Source organism: Daktulosphaira vitifoliae, unplaced genomic scaffold (genome assembly GCF_025091365.1).
Source record: "Daktulosphaira vitifoliae isolate Bord-2020 unplaced genomic scaffold, ASM2509136v1 Scaffold_5, whole genome shotgun sequence".
NCBI classification, from domain to species: domain Eukaryota; kingdom Metazoa; phylum Arthropoda; class Insecta; order Hemiptera; family Phylloxeridae; genus Daktulosphaira; species Daktulosphaira vitifoliae.
The window spans coordinates 8,693,413-8,709,178 of NW_026099576.1; the positions used below are offsets into that span (position 1 = coordinate 8,693,413).

The 15,766-nt window shown below is 27.4% G+C and overlaps 1 protein-coding gene across 1 annotated transcript; it reads left to right on the forward strand.

Moving 5' to 3' along the window:
- The first annotated feature begins 18 nt into the window (after window positions 1-18).
- On the forward strand, window positions 19-15,078 carry LOC126907573 (uncharacterized). The gene is made up of 4 exons (XM_050688945.1): window positions 19-886; window positions 9,416-9,457; window positions 9,680-9,736; window positions 14,993-15,078. The coding sequence occupies exons 1-4, from the start codon at window positions 25-27 to the stop codon at window positions 15,007-15,009; spliced, it is 978 nt and encodes a 325-aa protein (XP_050544902.1). The 5' UTR covers window positions 19-24; the 3' UTR covers window positions 15,010-15,078.
- The last annotated feature ends 688 nt before the right edge of the window (window positions 15,079-15,766 follow it).

Genomic DNA, 15,766 nt, shown 5'->3' on the forward strand with positions numbered 1-15,766 from the left:
TTTTTTTGATTACTTTTCTTAAAAATGTTTTCAATCAAGTTATCCGAAATTTGCGTTTTTTTACTTTACGCAATTTTGTTTATTGAAGCATATATTAATACGATAAAAAATACAGCAATCATTAATCATTTTTGTGAAAACAATTTTTGGAAAAATTTATCTAATTTACAGGAAGTGAGATATGGTAAAGATTATTATTACTTAGATAATATTAATTGCGAGGCCGATTTATCAACAAGCAATCGTAGAATACGTAGCACTGCATTATTCCTTAGTTGTCTTTACGCTCATGATTTAAGACAAATATTCAAAATGGTCGATGATTATCAAAATATATGTCGAATAATTCTAGAAAACAAAATTAATCCCTATCAATGTACCATGAATTTATTGAAAGTTATTAAAAACATTACTCTATTGGCAACAGTCATAAAAGAATCATTGATTTCATTAGATGCGGTATATAATATGCCACCAGACCAAACAATAGAAGATTATATATTATATGATTTTTTGTCGCGTTTACAAGAAGTTGAAAAAACTGTTGCTAATGAATCTCCGTCGCAGGATAATTCAAGGGATTGTGAAATGATCTTATTAAATATTAAAAATATTTTTAAATCAAAGATAGAAGATATGGACGAAGAAATTCAAGGCAAACGTAAAAGAGAATGTAAGTTTAACACTATCAATTTATATCCAATGTGGCAAGATTCGAATGCAGTGAATAATATAGAAAATGATGATTATTATTTTAAAAATTTGAATAAACAATTTGATAATGAATTTCAGAAGATTATTGTAGAAAAGTATTACAATTTAGGCTTCTATTTCAACAAAAATATTAAGATGATTCATATACCAACGCCAGGAAAAGATCTCTATGGTAAGTTTTCAACAGAAACATTTAATTTTTAAACATATTAACTTATTTTGAAATATTAAGTTATATCCTAAATATACCTTGAAATTTTGTAGAAATACTACTTAATATATTGAAACTCATTGGTAAAAACCATATTAATATTGATTATTTTAAGAATATCAATTATTCAAAATCAAGTTAAATTCGTCATCTTGCTCCAGGCGTGGTGCAAGATTTTTTTAAAGAAGAATATTTCATACCTGTAATACCATTTAGATAATGCTTAAAAATGTACTGTACGATCATTCTCCAATAATGCAGAAGTCCTACCAACTAGAAATGTTTAGTGTATTATACAATTTTTAATTGGCCTAATAAGTAATTTAAATAAACTAGCACAGGGACCTCCCTGTAAAAAAAAGGTTTCAATATAAAAGAAAATTATTTTGATTTGTTAATTTCAAAAAATATATGGTAATTTTAAGAAAAAAAACCCATTCCAGTGGGATTGTGGCACAGTAGTGACGTGGCCCAATACTGACGTGACACAATGCTGACGTGGCATAGATGTAACATTATCCCATAAGCTTCATGATCTGCTATTTCCTTATTAATATCCTGATTAAGATAAAATATGTCGAATGAAAAAGGATATAAATATTATTTCTCATAAAAAAATTATGTTGATCCATACTCTTTTAAAAAAGTTATAGCATTTTAAAGTAAAAAACCCAGCACAGGGCGGTCGCGGCACAGTGGTGACGTGGCATAGTTGGATCAAGTATAATGTTTATATAAGTGTAATGATTAAATTCACTATCAAAAAAAAAACGCTTCGATGCAAATCTTTAGATAGTGTTTAATTTTAAAAAATTGGTGGATTATTCGAAAAGCTACATGATCTGCTATTTCTTTATTAATATCCTGATTAAGATAAAGTATGTCGAATGAATGTGGGATATAAATATTATTTCTCATGAAAAAATTATATTGATCCATACATTTTTAAAATAGTTATAGCATAATAAAGTTAAAAATGTAAAATACAAAATCGGGAATTTTCACTCAAAAATAGCATTCGGTAACCATTTTCACCGTGAAAACAAAATAAAGTCCGAAATTTTTTTTATTCCATGATAAAATACATTACATTAGCTTTAATTTAAAATATATATAAAAGTGTCAGTCATTCCGGAATACTTTCAAAAGTTATGTTGAAAAAGTAAATTTTTTGTGAAAAAGTTGTCATTTTAAATCCACCTGTGGGCAGGTAAAGGGTCAAATTTATAAAAAAAATATATCAAATAATAGGTAAAGAAATCATGCATCTATAAAAAAAAACTATATTGAGAGCTGAGAATGAGTGGTAACAGACAAAAAAACAAAAAATACATATCATAGTAAAATTAATACCTATTTTACTATGATATGTATTTTTTGTATCTGTTACCACTCAAACTCATCTCTCACTGGACCGATTTTTATGTACAATACAGCCGTATTTTGTGGGCGGTGGGAACATTATACACGAGGCATATACGGCGGCAGAGGCGTCGGCTGTAGGAATATATAAGTGAATATTAACATATACGTATATTCGTATAAATATTAATATATATATATTTATTAATATTAGCGGAGGCGGTAGGAATATATGATCTTCGCATAATATCGCGGCACTTTTGCTGGCGTCGACAACGCGATGTCCGGCGTGATCCTCAGGCGTCAAAAGGTTAGCAGCGTAGATGACAACAGTGCGCGAGTGCGGATCGGTTTGTTGACGTTGTCACTTTGACAACGAGAAGACTACGGTATCATTAACGGCGGGACTTCGTCGGCCGTGCGGCACTTGCTGGACTTTGCACAGCGGTGTAAAACGACGCGGGGCTGTGTCAATTACAATAAAAATTTGTTATATACAGGGTGTTCAATAAGTCAGGAAACGGGTTTCTATTGTTCTCATTGTTTGTAACAATGAGAACAATAGAAACCCGTTTCCTGACTTACTGAACACCCTGTATATATATAATTGATGACCCGCGCTCGACTACGGGTTGGAAAATATTATTTTCGACGACTGTAGAGCGGGGTGGGGTGAATACATTACGACCTTCTAGTCTCGTGCGCGTGCGCGTGGAAAGTTACAAACAACTCACAACACACATACAAGTGAAACTAATAAAAGCGTGTTAAAAAATATAGTTTAAAAAAACTAAAAAACACGCTTTTAAAGCACATCGAACTAAAAAGTTAAAAATAATTTTTAAAATTAACTTAAAACAATAATGAACGAAAAATACTAGTATTATTGTGAAAAAAAGCGTGGGTGCTTTATGCCATATTTTTTGTATATTGAGCACCTGACGATTTTTTTCACAATAATACTAGTATTTTTCGTTCATTATTGTTTTAAGTTAATTTTAAAAATTATTTTTAACTTTTTAGTTCGATGTGCTTTAAAAGCGTGTTTTTTAGTTTTTTTAAACTATATTTTTTTTTCACTTTTTAGTTTCATGTTATGATAGTAGTTAATATCAATATCATGGTTGTAACGGGTAACGGGAAATAAGGGTTCGATTCCGGAGAGGGAGTCTAAGAAACGGCTACCACATCCAAGGAAAGCAGCAGGCGCGTAACGTGGAGGTAGTGACGAAAAATAACGATACGAGAATCATCCTCCGTAATCGGAATGAATACACTACATATCTCTTAATGAGAATAAAGTGTATTAATATATAAGTTTTAATAGTAATTAGAATATATATATATTTAAAGGGACTTAAGTACGTAACGTATCATGCATGAGGTATAGCCGTGTTTATGTGGGCGGGCATGGCGGAGGGAACATTATACACGAGGCATATACGGCAGCAGAGGCGTCGGCTGTAGGAATATATAAATGAATATTAACATATACGTACAAATATTAATATATATATATATTAATATTAGCGGTGGCGGTAGGAATATATAATCTTCGCATAATATCGCGGCACTTTCGCTGGCATCGACGACGCGTTGTCCGGCGGTGTTCCTCGGACGTCAACAGGTTAGCAGCGTTGATAGCGACGGCGCGCGAGTGCGGATCGAATCGTAGACGTTGTCACTTTGACAACGGGAAGAAGACTGCGGTATCATTTGCGGCGGAATGTCGTCGGGCGTGCGGCGCTTGCTGGACTTTGCACAGTATAACGCGAGGTGTTGGTCAGTCAAATACTCATAATAGGGCGACGGCTGATAAAGGTGGCACGAGTCGTGGGGCATTGTGTATAATGAAACGACGCGGGCCGTGTCAATTACAATAAAAATTTGTTATATATATACATAATTGATGACACGCGCGCGTCTACGGGTTAGAAAATATTGTTGTCTACGAGTGGTGAGCGGGGTGGGGCGAATGCATTACAACAGTATAGTCTCAAGGTCATACACGACGGGATACGCGACATAATAACACGTGCCGCGTGGAGTTACAAACTTACAAACGACAAACAAACAACAAACAACAAACAACAAACATACACGTGAAACTAATATAAGCGTGTTAAAAAAGCTTCGGTCCAAATCTTTGATATAGTGTTTAATTTTAAAACATTGGTCGATTATTCCATAAGCTACATGATCTGCTATTTTCTTATTAATATCCTGATTAAGATAAAGTATGTCGAATGAAAAAGGGATATAAATATTATTTCTCATAAAAAAATTGTGTTGATCCATACTCTTTTCAATAAGTTATAGCATTATAAAGTTAAAAATNAAAATTGTGTTGATCCATACTCTTTTCAATAAGTTATAGCATTATAAAGTTAAAAATGTAAAAAAAAAATCGAGAATTTTCACACAAATATTTTATTTGGTAGCCATTTTCATCATGAAGACAAAATAAAGTCCGAATTTTTTTTTTCCATAATAAAGTACATTACATTAGCTTTAATTTAAGATATATATAAAAGTGTCAGACTTTCCGGAAAATTTATAAAAGTTAAGTAGAAAAAGTTCTACTTTTTATATGCGTTTTTTAGATTTGAACAACCCTCGTATATAGGGAAATAGTCCGATTTAAAAAAACAGTATGTCAAATGAAAAATGTATATAAATACTACTTCTCATGAAAAAATTGTATTGATCCGGACATTTTCAAAAACTTGTAGTATAATAAAGTTAAAAATATAAATAGCCATTTTCACCGTGAAGATAAAATAAAGTCTGAATTTTTTTTATTCCATGATAAAATATATTACATTAGCTTCAATTTAAGATATATATAAAAGTGTCAGTATTTCTGGAACACCTTCAAAAGTTAAGTTAAAAAAGTTAATTTTTTGTGAAAAAAATGTCATTTTATATCCCATCCTGTGGGTAGATAAAAGGTCAAATTTATAAAAAAACATCAAATGATAAGTAAGGACATTATGCATCTATTAAAAAAAAAATTATATTGATTTGTTTTATTTTAAAAAATTTATGCCAGTTTTAAGTAAAAAAAATTGAAACAATTTTGAAAATTCGCAATTTTTAAATTTGTAATTTTTTTGGAGATTTCCCCCATTTACGGGGAACGAGGCAATTTTTCAATTTTTGAGGGTAATGTCTTCGACTAGATACAATTTGTGATCTTTTGACGTATCATTGAAAGAAATCGGTTCGGCGAGAGTTGAAAAAAAATGAAAACAGACACAAAAAAAAAAACTAGTACCTTCTCGAAAAAATCGAGCTAAAAAATATTTAAAGACAAAATCGACACCATGACCCCTAATTGTTAGTTTTTTTTCAATAACTCAGGTATTTTAAATAAATTTGAGAAAATAATTTTATTTTTAGAAACTTCATGTATCTTTTCTCTTTTCATTTTATTCAAAAACTTACCCAATTTCGCCTATATTTGTTTATCAATGAGTAATTATAAAATTATTTATGTTTATATAAAACTACACAGAATTAAGTGTAAGTTAGCAACAAATAGTTGCAATTCAATCTTTGCTACTTACAATAGGTTTAACGTAGAATTTTCTTATTATTTGATATTTAGAATAAAAGTGTAATGTAGGTTTTTCAGGACAATAATAGTTTAAAAAGGTATTGCATTCAAACCAACTTGAGATCAGCTGAAGGTCAAATAGAGCTATAAGAAACATAAAATAATAATTCTCCTAAATTAATTATTTTGTTACTTAAATTCTACATAATTTTATCTACAATTAAGTGGAACAGATAAAAATTATTACTCCCTTAAATTTTGTGTGCAATTTAGTTCCAAATAATATAAAATAATACATGTAATATTAATATTAAAAAATTTGAAGTTTATATACACATAAATTTAAGGTTACTTTATATCAATAGACAATTATAGTAGTTGGTGGTAAAATTATTTAATATCATTATCTTCTTTATGCAAATGGTTGCAGAATTAAACAAAAATGTAATTTTTTTGTTGTTATTTTTGCTTAAAATTGCCATCTCATTTTGAAAAATAAACAAATCAAATAATAATTTTTATTTTGTTAGCTATTTGAATATGTATGTGGCCTTAAAAAAAAAAAAAAATTTAAATCACTTATAAGGTAAAAAAAAAATTAATAAAATAAAAAAAATATTAAAAAAAATTTCCTCGATATCATTATTATCTTAAAAGAAAATATTTATTAATAAATATTATAAGTATAAATTAAAAGAAAAAAGTTAATGTTAATTAATTAATTAATTTATTTATTTTATAATTTCACGGGCAGAAGCCCTTTATACAAATAATCCAAGTACATAAATTAGGTAATTGTAACATAGACAAAGATATATACTAAAAATATGTAAATTAATTATTAAACGCAAAGATAGAAATTGTAACGTCACAAATTCGAAGGTGGACCGTTTATGATTTTTTGTTATGTCTACTTATTTATTTTATCGCGCGAAAGAACCTTTTTCTGACACAGCGGTGTCAACTTAAGATTATACTTTTAATTATCTTAAAATTAAATTCCATCTATGGTCCGGTAATCATATCTGATAGGTATGAAACCTCGCCTAGGTGGTGGCGACCCTTGCTACTATAGCTAGTCGTTATGCAAGTGGCAAACCATGTTGTTGTTACAGGCCAATATATAAAAAGCCCGCTTGCAAAATACAAAATGAAAATGAATTTAATTATTAAACATAAAGAAAAATACAAAAATTAAAATGAAAAATTAGGGTCAACATTGGAATTAGACATAAGACGCCTAAGTGGCTCATTTTTTGCATAATTAGTTAGGCAGTGAGAGAAAACAAATGGAGCATTATTTCTTGTTGCGCGCTGAGGTACTCTGAAACATATGAGGGACAACAGGCTCGGCAAATCAATATTACCATTCAATAAACCAATTAGGAAATTAATTCCAGCATTGCGCCTACGCTCAGCTAATGAGGATAGGCCAAGCAAATACGAGACAGGGGCATAATCGTGATTTGGACAGACTATGTTGAGCGAGTAGCTGACAAAGCGTAAGAACTTTCACTGAACTCGCTCAAGCTGTAGCGAGCCCAAGGCAGTATAAGGATCCCACACTACACTACCATATTCTAGAATAGGTCTGACTATAGAACAGAATAGCACTTTAAGTGAAAGTCCTTGCTTGAAATGTTTGGCCAAACGCATAATAAAACCTAACGCTTTAAAAGCTTTACATCAAACATAATCAATATGAAGCATAGGATCAAGATTATAACGAAACTTAAAGCCTAGATCTTTAATAGAGTTTAACTCACGCGAGATATTTACTGCAGTAATACTATAGTGCAACACAATAGGATGTTTTGTTCTATGATACGTAAAGATCTTGCATTTGGTTAAATTAAGTGGAATCCCATTGAATTTGACCATTTAGAAAATCTATTAAGGTCATCCTGTAATTTTAATTAATAGAATCACTCTGTTCGGATTTTTATATTTCGGATGATATAACAATATGAATATATAGAATAGTATATAAGGGATGAATTTAAATAAATTTATAAATTATTGAATTGAGAAATATATAAAATTAAAATATACCATTAAAAATTTTATTAATATATTTATTATTTTAGAGACATCGAGTGGCTAATATTAAAAGAATCACTTTGTATACAACCACCTATAATTTTTTATAATTTCTTCATAAAAAATATTATGTTAGTGTTTGCGCCGCATACGAACACGTAGATAACGCTTACTTGTTTCCGTCCACTTACCTACCCTTTCCTCTCGCGGTTGTTTGGCGGCATTGGTCGGTTATCACTGCCGGCCGATAACTAAAAAATATGTATGTTTTTCTTTAGTATAGGTTAATTTATATAAGTTTTTGTACCTTTTTCCCTTTTTGTGAGTAACAAACAGTTGTTTTTATAGCTAGCCGGACTTTAGCATAAATAATATTATATTATGTTAGAAGTATAGTTTGGTGATTAATTTTATTTGAAATGATTTAAGTCACATGGATGATCTTTGTGGCGTTGTCATTTTATACTAGGAGAAAATAGGGAGGAAATTAATCAAAGACTAGAGGTGTGGAGATCAGCTCTTGAAGAAAAGGGTTTAAGAATAAGTAGAAGTAAGACAAAGTATATAGAATACGATTTTAATAAAGCAGAACACGAGATAGGTGAAATAAGGAGACCAGTGACAATAGGCGAGGACGTGATTGGTGACGTGGAAAGTTTTAAGTATTTAGGATCAATTGTGCAAAAGAGTTGTGGTATTGACGAGGATGTAAGACACATAATTAAGTGCGGGTAGTTGAAGTGGAGAGTAGCGTCTGATGTCTTATGAACGTAAACTCTACAAGACTGTAGTGAGACCAGCTATGATGTATGGTTCAGAGTGTTGGGCGATTGATAAGAAAGTAGTGCAGAGATGAGAATGCTTAAATTGATGAATGGAGTGACTATAGGAGATACGATAAAGAACGAGCATATAAGAGTGAGTATAGGTGTAATGTCAATCGTGGATAAGATGAGAGAAAATAGACTTAGATAGTTTGGTCATGTTATGAGGAGAGAAGAATCAGAAGCTGTAAGAACAATTATAGAAATTAATGTTGAAGAAAATAAGAGGTAGAGGAAGACCAAAAAAGAGATTGAGAGATGTTATTGAATGCGATATGAAGTTAGCTGATGTGAGCGTAGTGGATTTGGGAGATCATGTCAAGTGGAAGTTTAGGATAAGAGTGGCCGACCCCAAGTAGTTGGGATTCAGGCGAGGAAAAAGAAGACTTATAAATCATAAGAGTCTATTTTTATATTAAAAAATATATATTTTAAATTTTAAATCATAAAAATTAATTCCTCCTAAAAAATTAAATATTATCTACAAATTTACAAATTTACAAAAAAGGATGTTTTGTGATAGTGATTTTAATTACTATTAGATATCATCCATACTTAGTCTCACTGTGCCGCAATTCCACTATGCTACAGTTTTTTAATTATACATTAAAAAAAACCCAGCACAGTGGGGTTATGGAATTTAATAAAAAAAGTATAGTTTATAAATAGTCTGGCTTTATTAACATTATTCTTTTTTATATTTAGATAAAGAAAATGAGTTAAACAAATCAGAATTTATGAAGAAAGGTAATGGTCATATAATTATAAATTATAAGCATACAAGAAGTATTAAAAGACGTTTAAAACTTAGATATAGTTTTGTATTTTTATTTTCCATTAAAAAAAACCCAGCAGAATAATGTCGTCGAATATCTTATAATGCACAATGCAAATTAAGCATTTAATTAAAAAATTGTAATTAAAAATTATCACTACTAAATATTTTAATGATTATTTATGTTATATTAGAAATAGGAAAGAAATCACCAACTGAAGTAGAACAATTATTGAAATTTCTTAAACAAGGTAATATTTTTCGAAAATATATGTTAAAAAACAAATAAATAAAAATTAAATTTATGGTAAAATCGCGTACCTCAATATTTTAAGAATTTGTATTCTTTTGGCAATTTTATACTTATACTGACGAATATTTTAACGTTTTTAGAATTAAATATCTTATAAATTTTAAAAATACTTGAGTATTTAAAGTTCTACTTCTATTGTTAACTAATAAAAAACTGTTTTTTTGCTTTTGAATTTTGAATAATCGAGTTATGTGATTTTACGATATATACTATGATATATATTGTTAATTTAATATTATATCATCTAATTTAATAATAACTATTTATAGTAAATATATCAGAAAATTTCAATATTTTTTGCATTTTTATCGTAATAGATAACTTAGTAATCATTTCCTATTAACTTTTGGTATTTAAAAATATTTTACAATTGTAATATGAACTGAATTAATTTTAATGAATACTTTAACAAAAAAAACTAATCAAAAACAAGTTGTTAAAAAAATCTAATCAATAGAGCAGTGTATTATAAAATTTCATTATAATTCCAAATATCCGTTGTTAATTCAGGAGAAACTAACAATCATTATTTTTAGAAATTATTTATATAGCAACATGTTACCAACAAATTTGGAATATTATAATCTAGTAGTAGCACACAAATAGAGTAAAAGAATTATTAAATTAACATATTGTGAAAGTTTATACAAAAAAAAAATTGAATTTGTTACCATAACTTTTAGCTCAACTTACAAGTTTGAAATTGACATAATTAAATAGAAAATATTATGATAATAACACAAATTGTATTTTAGAATTAATATGCAGACAGTAAATTTTATAATTTTCATTTACAGTAAATTTATAAGAAAAGCTCAATATTTTTTGCATTTTTATCGTAATAGATCATTACAATAGAAATCATAGTAATCATTTCTAAATAATTTTTGGCATTTAAAAAGATTCTACAACTGAAATATGCAGAACTGAATTAATTTTAATGATTTACTTTATCTAAACAAAAACCATTAAAATGTTGTTAAAAAATCTACTTGAGCGTTTTATAAAATTTGATTATAATTATAAAAATCCATTGTTAAATTCAGGAGAAACTAAAAATCATATTTTTTAGAAATGATACATATAGCTACATATGATACGTGTTACCAAAAAATGTGAAATATTAATGACTGGTAGTAAATAGGTCAAAAAGTTATTAGATTACAAAGTAAAATGATTTAATTTTGTAGTTGAAACCTATCATATCAAACTTGATTCATTAATAAATACTTTGAAAACAATAGAAATGAATGATTTTAATTGTCTGTATGGAGAACATGGGATACTTAGTTGTTTAATTGATAAATTAGATTTTTTTTCAATTTTTGAAGGTAATATCTTCAACTAGATACGAAATGTAATCATCTGACGTATCGTTGAAAAAAGTAGGTCAAGTTAGAGCAGAGAAAATAAATGATAGTCACAAAAAAATACCTTCTCATCTTTACATCAAAGTTAAAAGTTAAAATCTAAAATATAATAAAATAATTTTAATATGAATAAGAAATTTATTCTTACGAGTGGCGACTACAGTGATGGTATCCTTGATCTTTATTTAAAGTTATTGAACCTAAATGAGATAAAAATCAAATGAGTTGAAAATTTATTCTAACTTAAAAAGAATTTATAAAAAATGCAATAAATTCCTTGTCATACACAGGTTGGAACCTTGTACCCCAAGCCCATAAGACACAAGTGTTACCATCTCTTTAACCGTACGTCGCTCGATTGAAAAAATTGCAATTTAAGGTAGTTCGAATTTCAGTTATTTTTCTCTACTTAATAAAAGCAAAAAAATTTAAATAAGTTTAAATTTCTATGCTATATCAATTTGTTTTATATAATTTTCATTAAAATCAGTGTACTCCTCTTGTCGGGTATTTTAAAATAAAATAAAATACAAAACCCAGAATTTTAACACAAAAATAGCATATTTTTAAATACGTTAGTCATTTTCACCACGAAGACAAATCCATAGATCAAATTTTTTTTTTCAAATTAAAGTATATTACATCAGCTTTAATTTAAGATACATATAAAAGTTTCCGGAAAACTTTCAAAAATTAAATTGAAAATGTCCTAGTTTCAATACGCATGTTTAAAGTTTTGACCCCCTTGTATAAAAGGATATGATCCGATTTAAAAAAAAGTGTGTGATGAAAGGGGTATATAAAAATTATTTATACAAAAATAATAATATTGATCCTTACATTTTTCCAAAAGTTATAGTAATATAAATTTAAAAATATAAAATCAGGAATTTTTTTCACGGAAATCGTACGTTTTTCTTTAATTTTGATGTCCGTTTTCACTACAAAGACAAGTCAATTTTTTTTTTTTTTTTTGAAAATAAACTATATTACATTAAACTTTAATTTAAGATATAAATAAAAGTGTCAGTCTTTCCGGAAAATTTTCAAAACTTAAGTTGAATAAGCTCTACTTTTTATACGATTTTTTAAAGGTTTGAACCCCTCCCTGTATAAAGGGAAATGGTCAGATTTAAAAAAAAAGGATGTCGAATGAAAGTAAAAATAAAGTATTTATAATTAAAGAATAGAATTGATTCATGCATTTTTTAAAAAGTTATAGCAACATAAAGTTAAAAACAGTAAAATATAATACCAAGGTTTTTTTTACAAAAATAGCATATTTTTGAATACGGCAGTCATTTTCACTTTGAAGACTAGACTTGAAGTCAAATTTTTTTTTTCAAATTATAGTATATTACATAAGCTTTAATTTAAGATATACAGGGTGATTTTTTTATCATATCCCACTCAATTACTTACAGAATAATAATAAATTAAATATTTTTTTTTCGATTATCTTTAGTATCATTAACAATGTATGGATCAGTAAATTTTTTTTTTTATAGATGCTTGATGTCTATACTTATCATTTGGCATATATTTTTTATAAATCTAACCCTTTATCTGCCCACAGGTGGTGATTTAATATTACAAATTCTTCACAAAAAATTTACTTTTTCAACTTTGTTGCGGAAAGTCTAACACATTTATATATATCTTAAATTAAATCTAATGTAATATACTTCATTATGGAAAAATAAAATTTCTGACTTTATTTTGTCTTCACGATGAAAATGGCTACCATATGCTATTTTTGTGTTAAAATTCTCGATTTAATATTTTACATTTTTAACTTTAAAATGTTATAACTTTTTGAAAAATGTATGGATCAATACAATTTTTTTATGAGATATAATATTTTTTAATATTCCTTTTTTCATTCAGGATATTAATAAGAAAATATCAGATCATGAAGCTTTTGGAATAATCCACCAATTTTTTTAAAATTAAACACTATCTAAACATTTGCATCGAAGCGTTTATTTTGATAGCGATTTTAATCACTGTCAGATATCGTTATACTTGATCCAACTATGCCACGTCATCACTGTGCCGCGACCCCCTGTGCTGAGTTTTTTTTTCTTAAAACTGCCATAACTTTTGTAAAAATGAACAAATCAATATAATTTTTTTTTTATATAGATACCTTAGGTTTTGTTTATTATTTTATATATTTTTGTGAACATTTGAGCCTTTATTTGCCCGAAGAGAGGGTTTGAATATAGCAACTTTTTCAACTTAACTTTTGGAAATGTTCCGGAAAGACTGATACTTTTATATACAGGGTGATTTTTTTATCATAACGCATTCAATTACTTACAGAATAATAATAATTTAAAAATTTTTTTAAATTTTTTTTTTACAAATAGTATATCTATTGATAGTCATAATTGATAATAAACAATACGTGACTGTGACAGAAATATCAAAATTGTTCTATTTTTAAAAAGTTATGGCAGTTTTAAGTAAAAAAAATTGAAAAATTTTCGAAAATTCGTTATTTTTAAATTTGTAATTTTTTTGGAGATTTCCTCTATTTACGGGGAACGAAGGCAATTTTTTCAATTTTTGAGTGTAATGTCTTTAACTATTGACATTTGAACATAGAAAATAAGTCGTCGTGACATATTTTTTTTGAACTTCTAGTACATAACATATGCTTTATTTTAACATACGTTTGAAGCTCGGAATATTACTTGAACATTTTTAAAACTTAAGTTGAAAAAGTTAAATTTTTGTACAGAGGTTGCTACCTTGAATCTCCCTATGTAGCAAGTAAAAGTTCATATTTTAAAAAAAAATTTTTGCTCCGTTAATTTTTAAAAAGTTATGGAAAAATAATAGTTTTTCTAAGAAAAAGAGTTTAATAAATGTAGAAAATTAGTGATTTTTAAATTTGTAATTTTTTGGGGGATTTAAACCTCGTTTACGGGAAACGAGGTAATTTTTTCAATTTATGAGGGTAATTTCTTTGACTAGATACAATTTGTGATCTTTTGACGTATTGTACATAAAAATCGGTCCAGTGAGAGATGAGATTGAGTGGTAACAGACACAAAAAATACATATCATAGTAAAATAGGTATTAATTTTACTATGATATGTATTTTTTGTTTTTTTGTCTGTTACCACTCATTCTCAGCTCTCAATATAGTTTTTTTTTATAGATGCATGATTTCTTTACCTATTATTTGATATATTTTTTTTATAAATTTGACCCTTTACCTGCCCACAGGTGGATTTAAAATGACAACTTTTTCACAAAAAATTGACTTTTTCAACATAACTTTTAAAAGTATTCCGGAATGACTGACACTTTTATATATATTTTAAATTAAAACTAATGTAATGTATTTTATCATGGAATAAAAAAAATTTCGGACTTTATTTTGTTTTCACGGTGAAAATGGTTACCAAATGCTATTTTTGAGTGAAAATTCCCGATTTTGTATTTTACATTTTTAACTTTATTATGCTATAACTATTTTAAAAATGTATGGATCAATATAATTTTTTCATGAGAAATAATATTTATGTCCCACATTCATTCGACAAACTTTATTTTAATCAGGATATTAATAAAGAAATAGCAGATCATGTAGCTTTTCGAATAATCCGCCAATTTTTTAAAATTAAAATCAATCTAATGATTTGCATCGAAGCGTTTTTTATGATAGGGATTTTAATCACTGTCAGATATCGTTATACTTGATCCAACTATGCCACGTCATCACTTTGCCACGACCCCCTGTGCTGGGTTTTTTTTATTTTATAGATCTAATTTTCCTTTTATTTTCTATCTAAATATTTTTTTATTCCAGCATTAATTGTGAATTAAAATTCATCTGAAGGAATATATTAATATTTAAAACTCATCTGACTCCAGCAAAAAAAAATTAAAGATATAGTAAGATAATACATTTTTTATTTAATATTAATTTATATTTTTATCACAAAAAATGTCTAGCAATTAATAAAGTACGAGTCAAATCAACAAAATTTACAATATTTATTTTATAATTTTACAGAAAAACCAATGAAACGTATACGTTCAAGACATAAACAACTAATTTTAATCATAAATTTAATTTTTAGCTTTAAAATAAAGATATTTACACCATAGTTAAAATAATTAAAATTTGTTCTTCTTAATATGAACTATGATAAATGTTATGAAATATTTACCTCTTATTACTATTATTAATATCATTATTTATTTTTATATGATAATCAATTAAAATAATTTAATATATGAACATTCAAATTGATTTAAATATATACAATGTAACGCAATAAAATATAAACGTAACATAGTCTTCAATTTTGCATATGTTTAAAGGACGCATTATTTCCGGAACAATTTCAAAAGTGAAATTTAAAAAGTTAACTTTCATGCAAATAATGATAATTTGACTCACAGTTTTGGGCAAGTAAAGGGTCATATTTTCAAAAAATTTACATCAAATGAAACAGTTTTTATCAAATTGATATAAATTGCATTCTTCATACAAAAATAATTATTTTGTTACAGTCATTTTTCAAAAAGTTATGGCACCTTTAAGAACCAAAAAGTAACATAATGATACAATAACTAA

What these genes read in the sequence shown, in the direction of transcription:
- LOC126907573 (XM_050688945.1), top strand. Translation starts at nt 25, where the DNA reads ATGTTTTCAATCAAGTTATCCGAAATTTGCGTTTTTTTACTTTACGCA. An exon ending in GCCAGGAAAAGATCTCTATG is followed by an intron (nt 887 to 9,415) that starts GTAAGTTTTCAA and finishes TTTTATATTTAG; the next exon opens with ATAAAGAAAATGAGTTAAAC. An exon ending in ATCAGAATTTATGAAGAAAG is followed by an intron (nt 9,458 to 9,679) that starts GTAATGGTCATA and finishes ATGTTATATTAG; the next exon opens with AAATAGGAAAGAAATCACCA.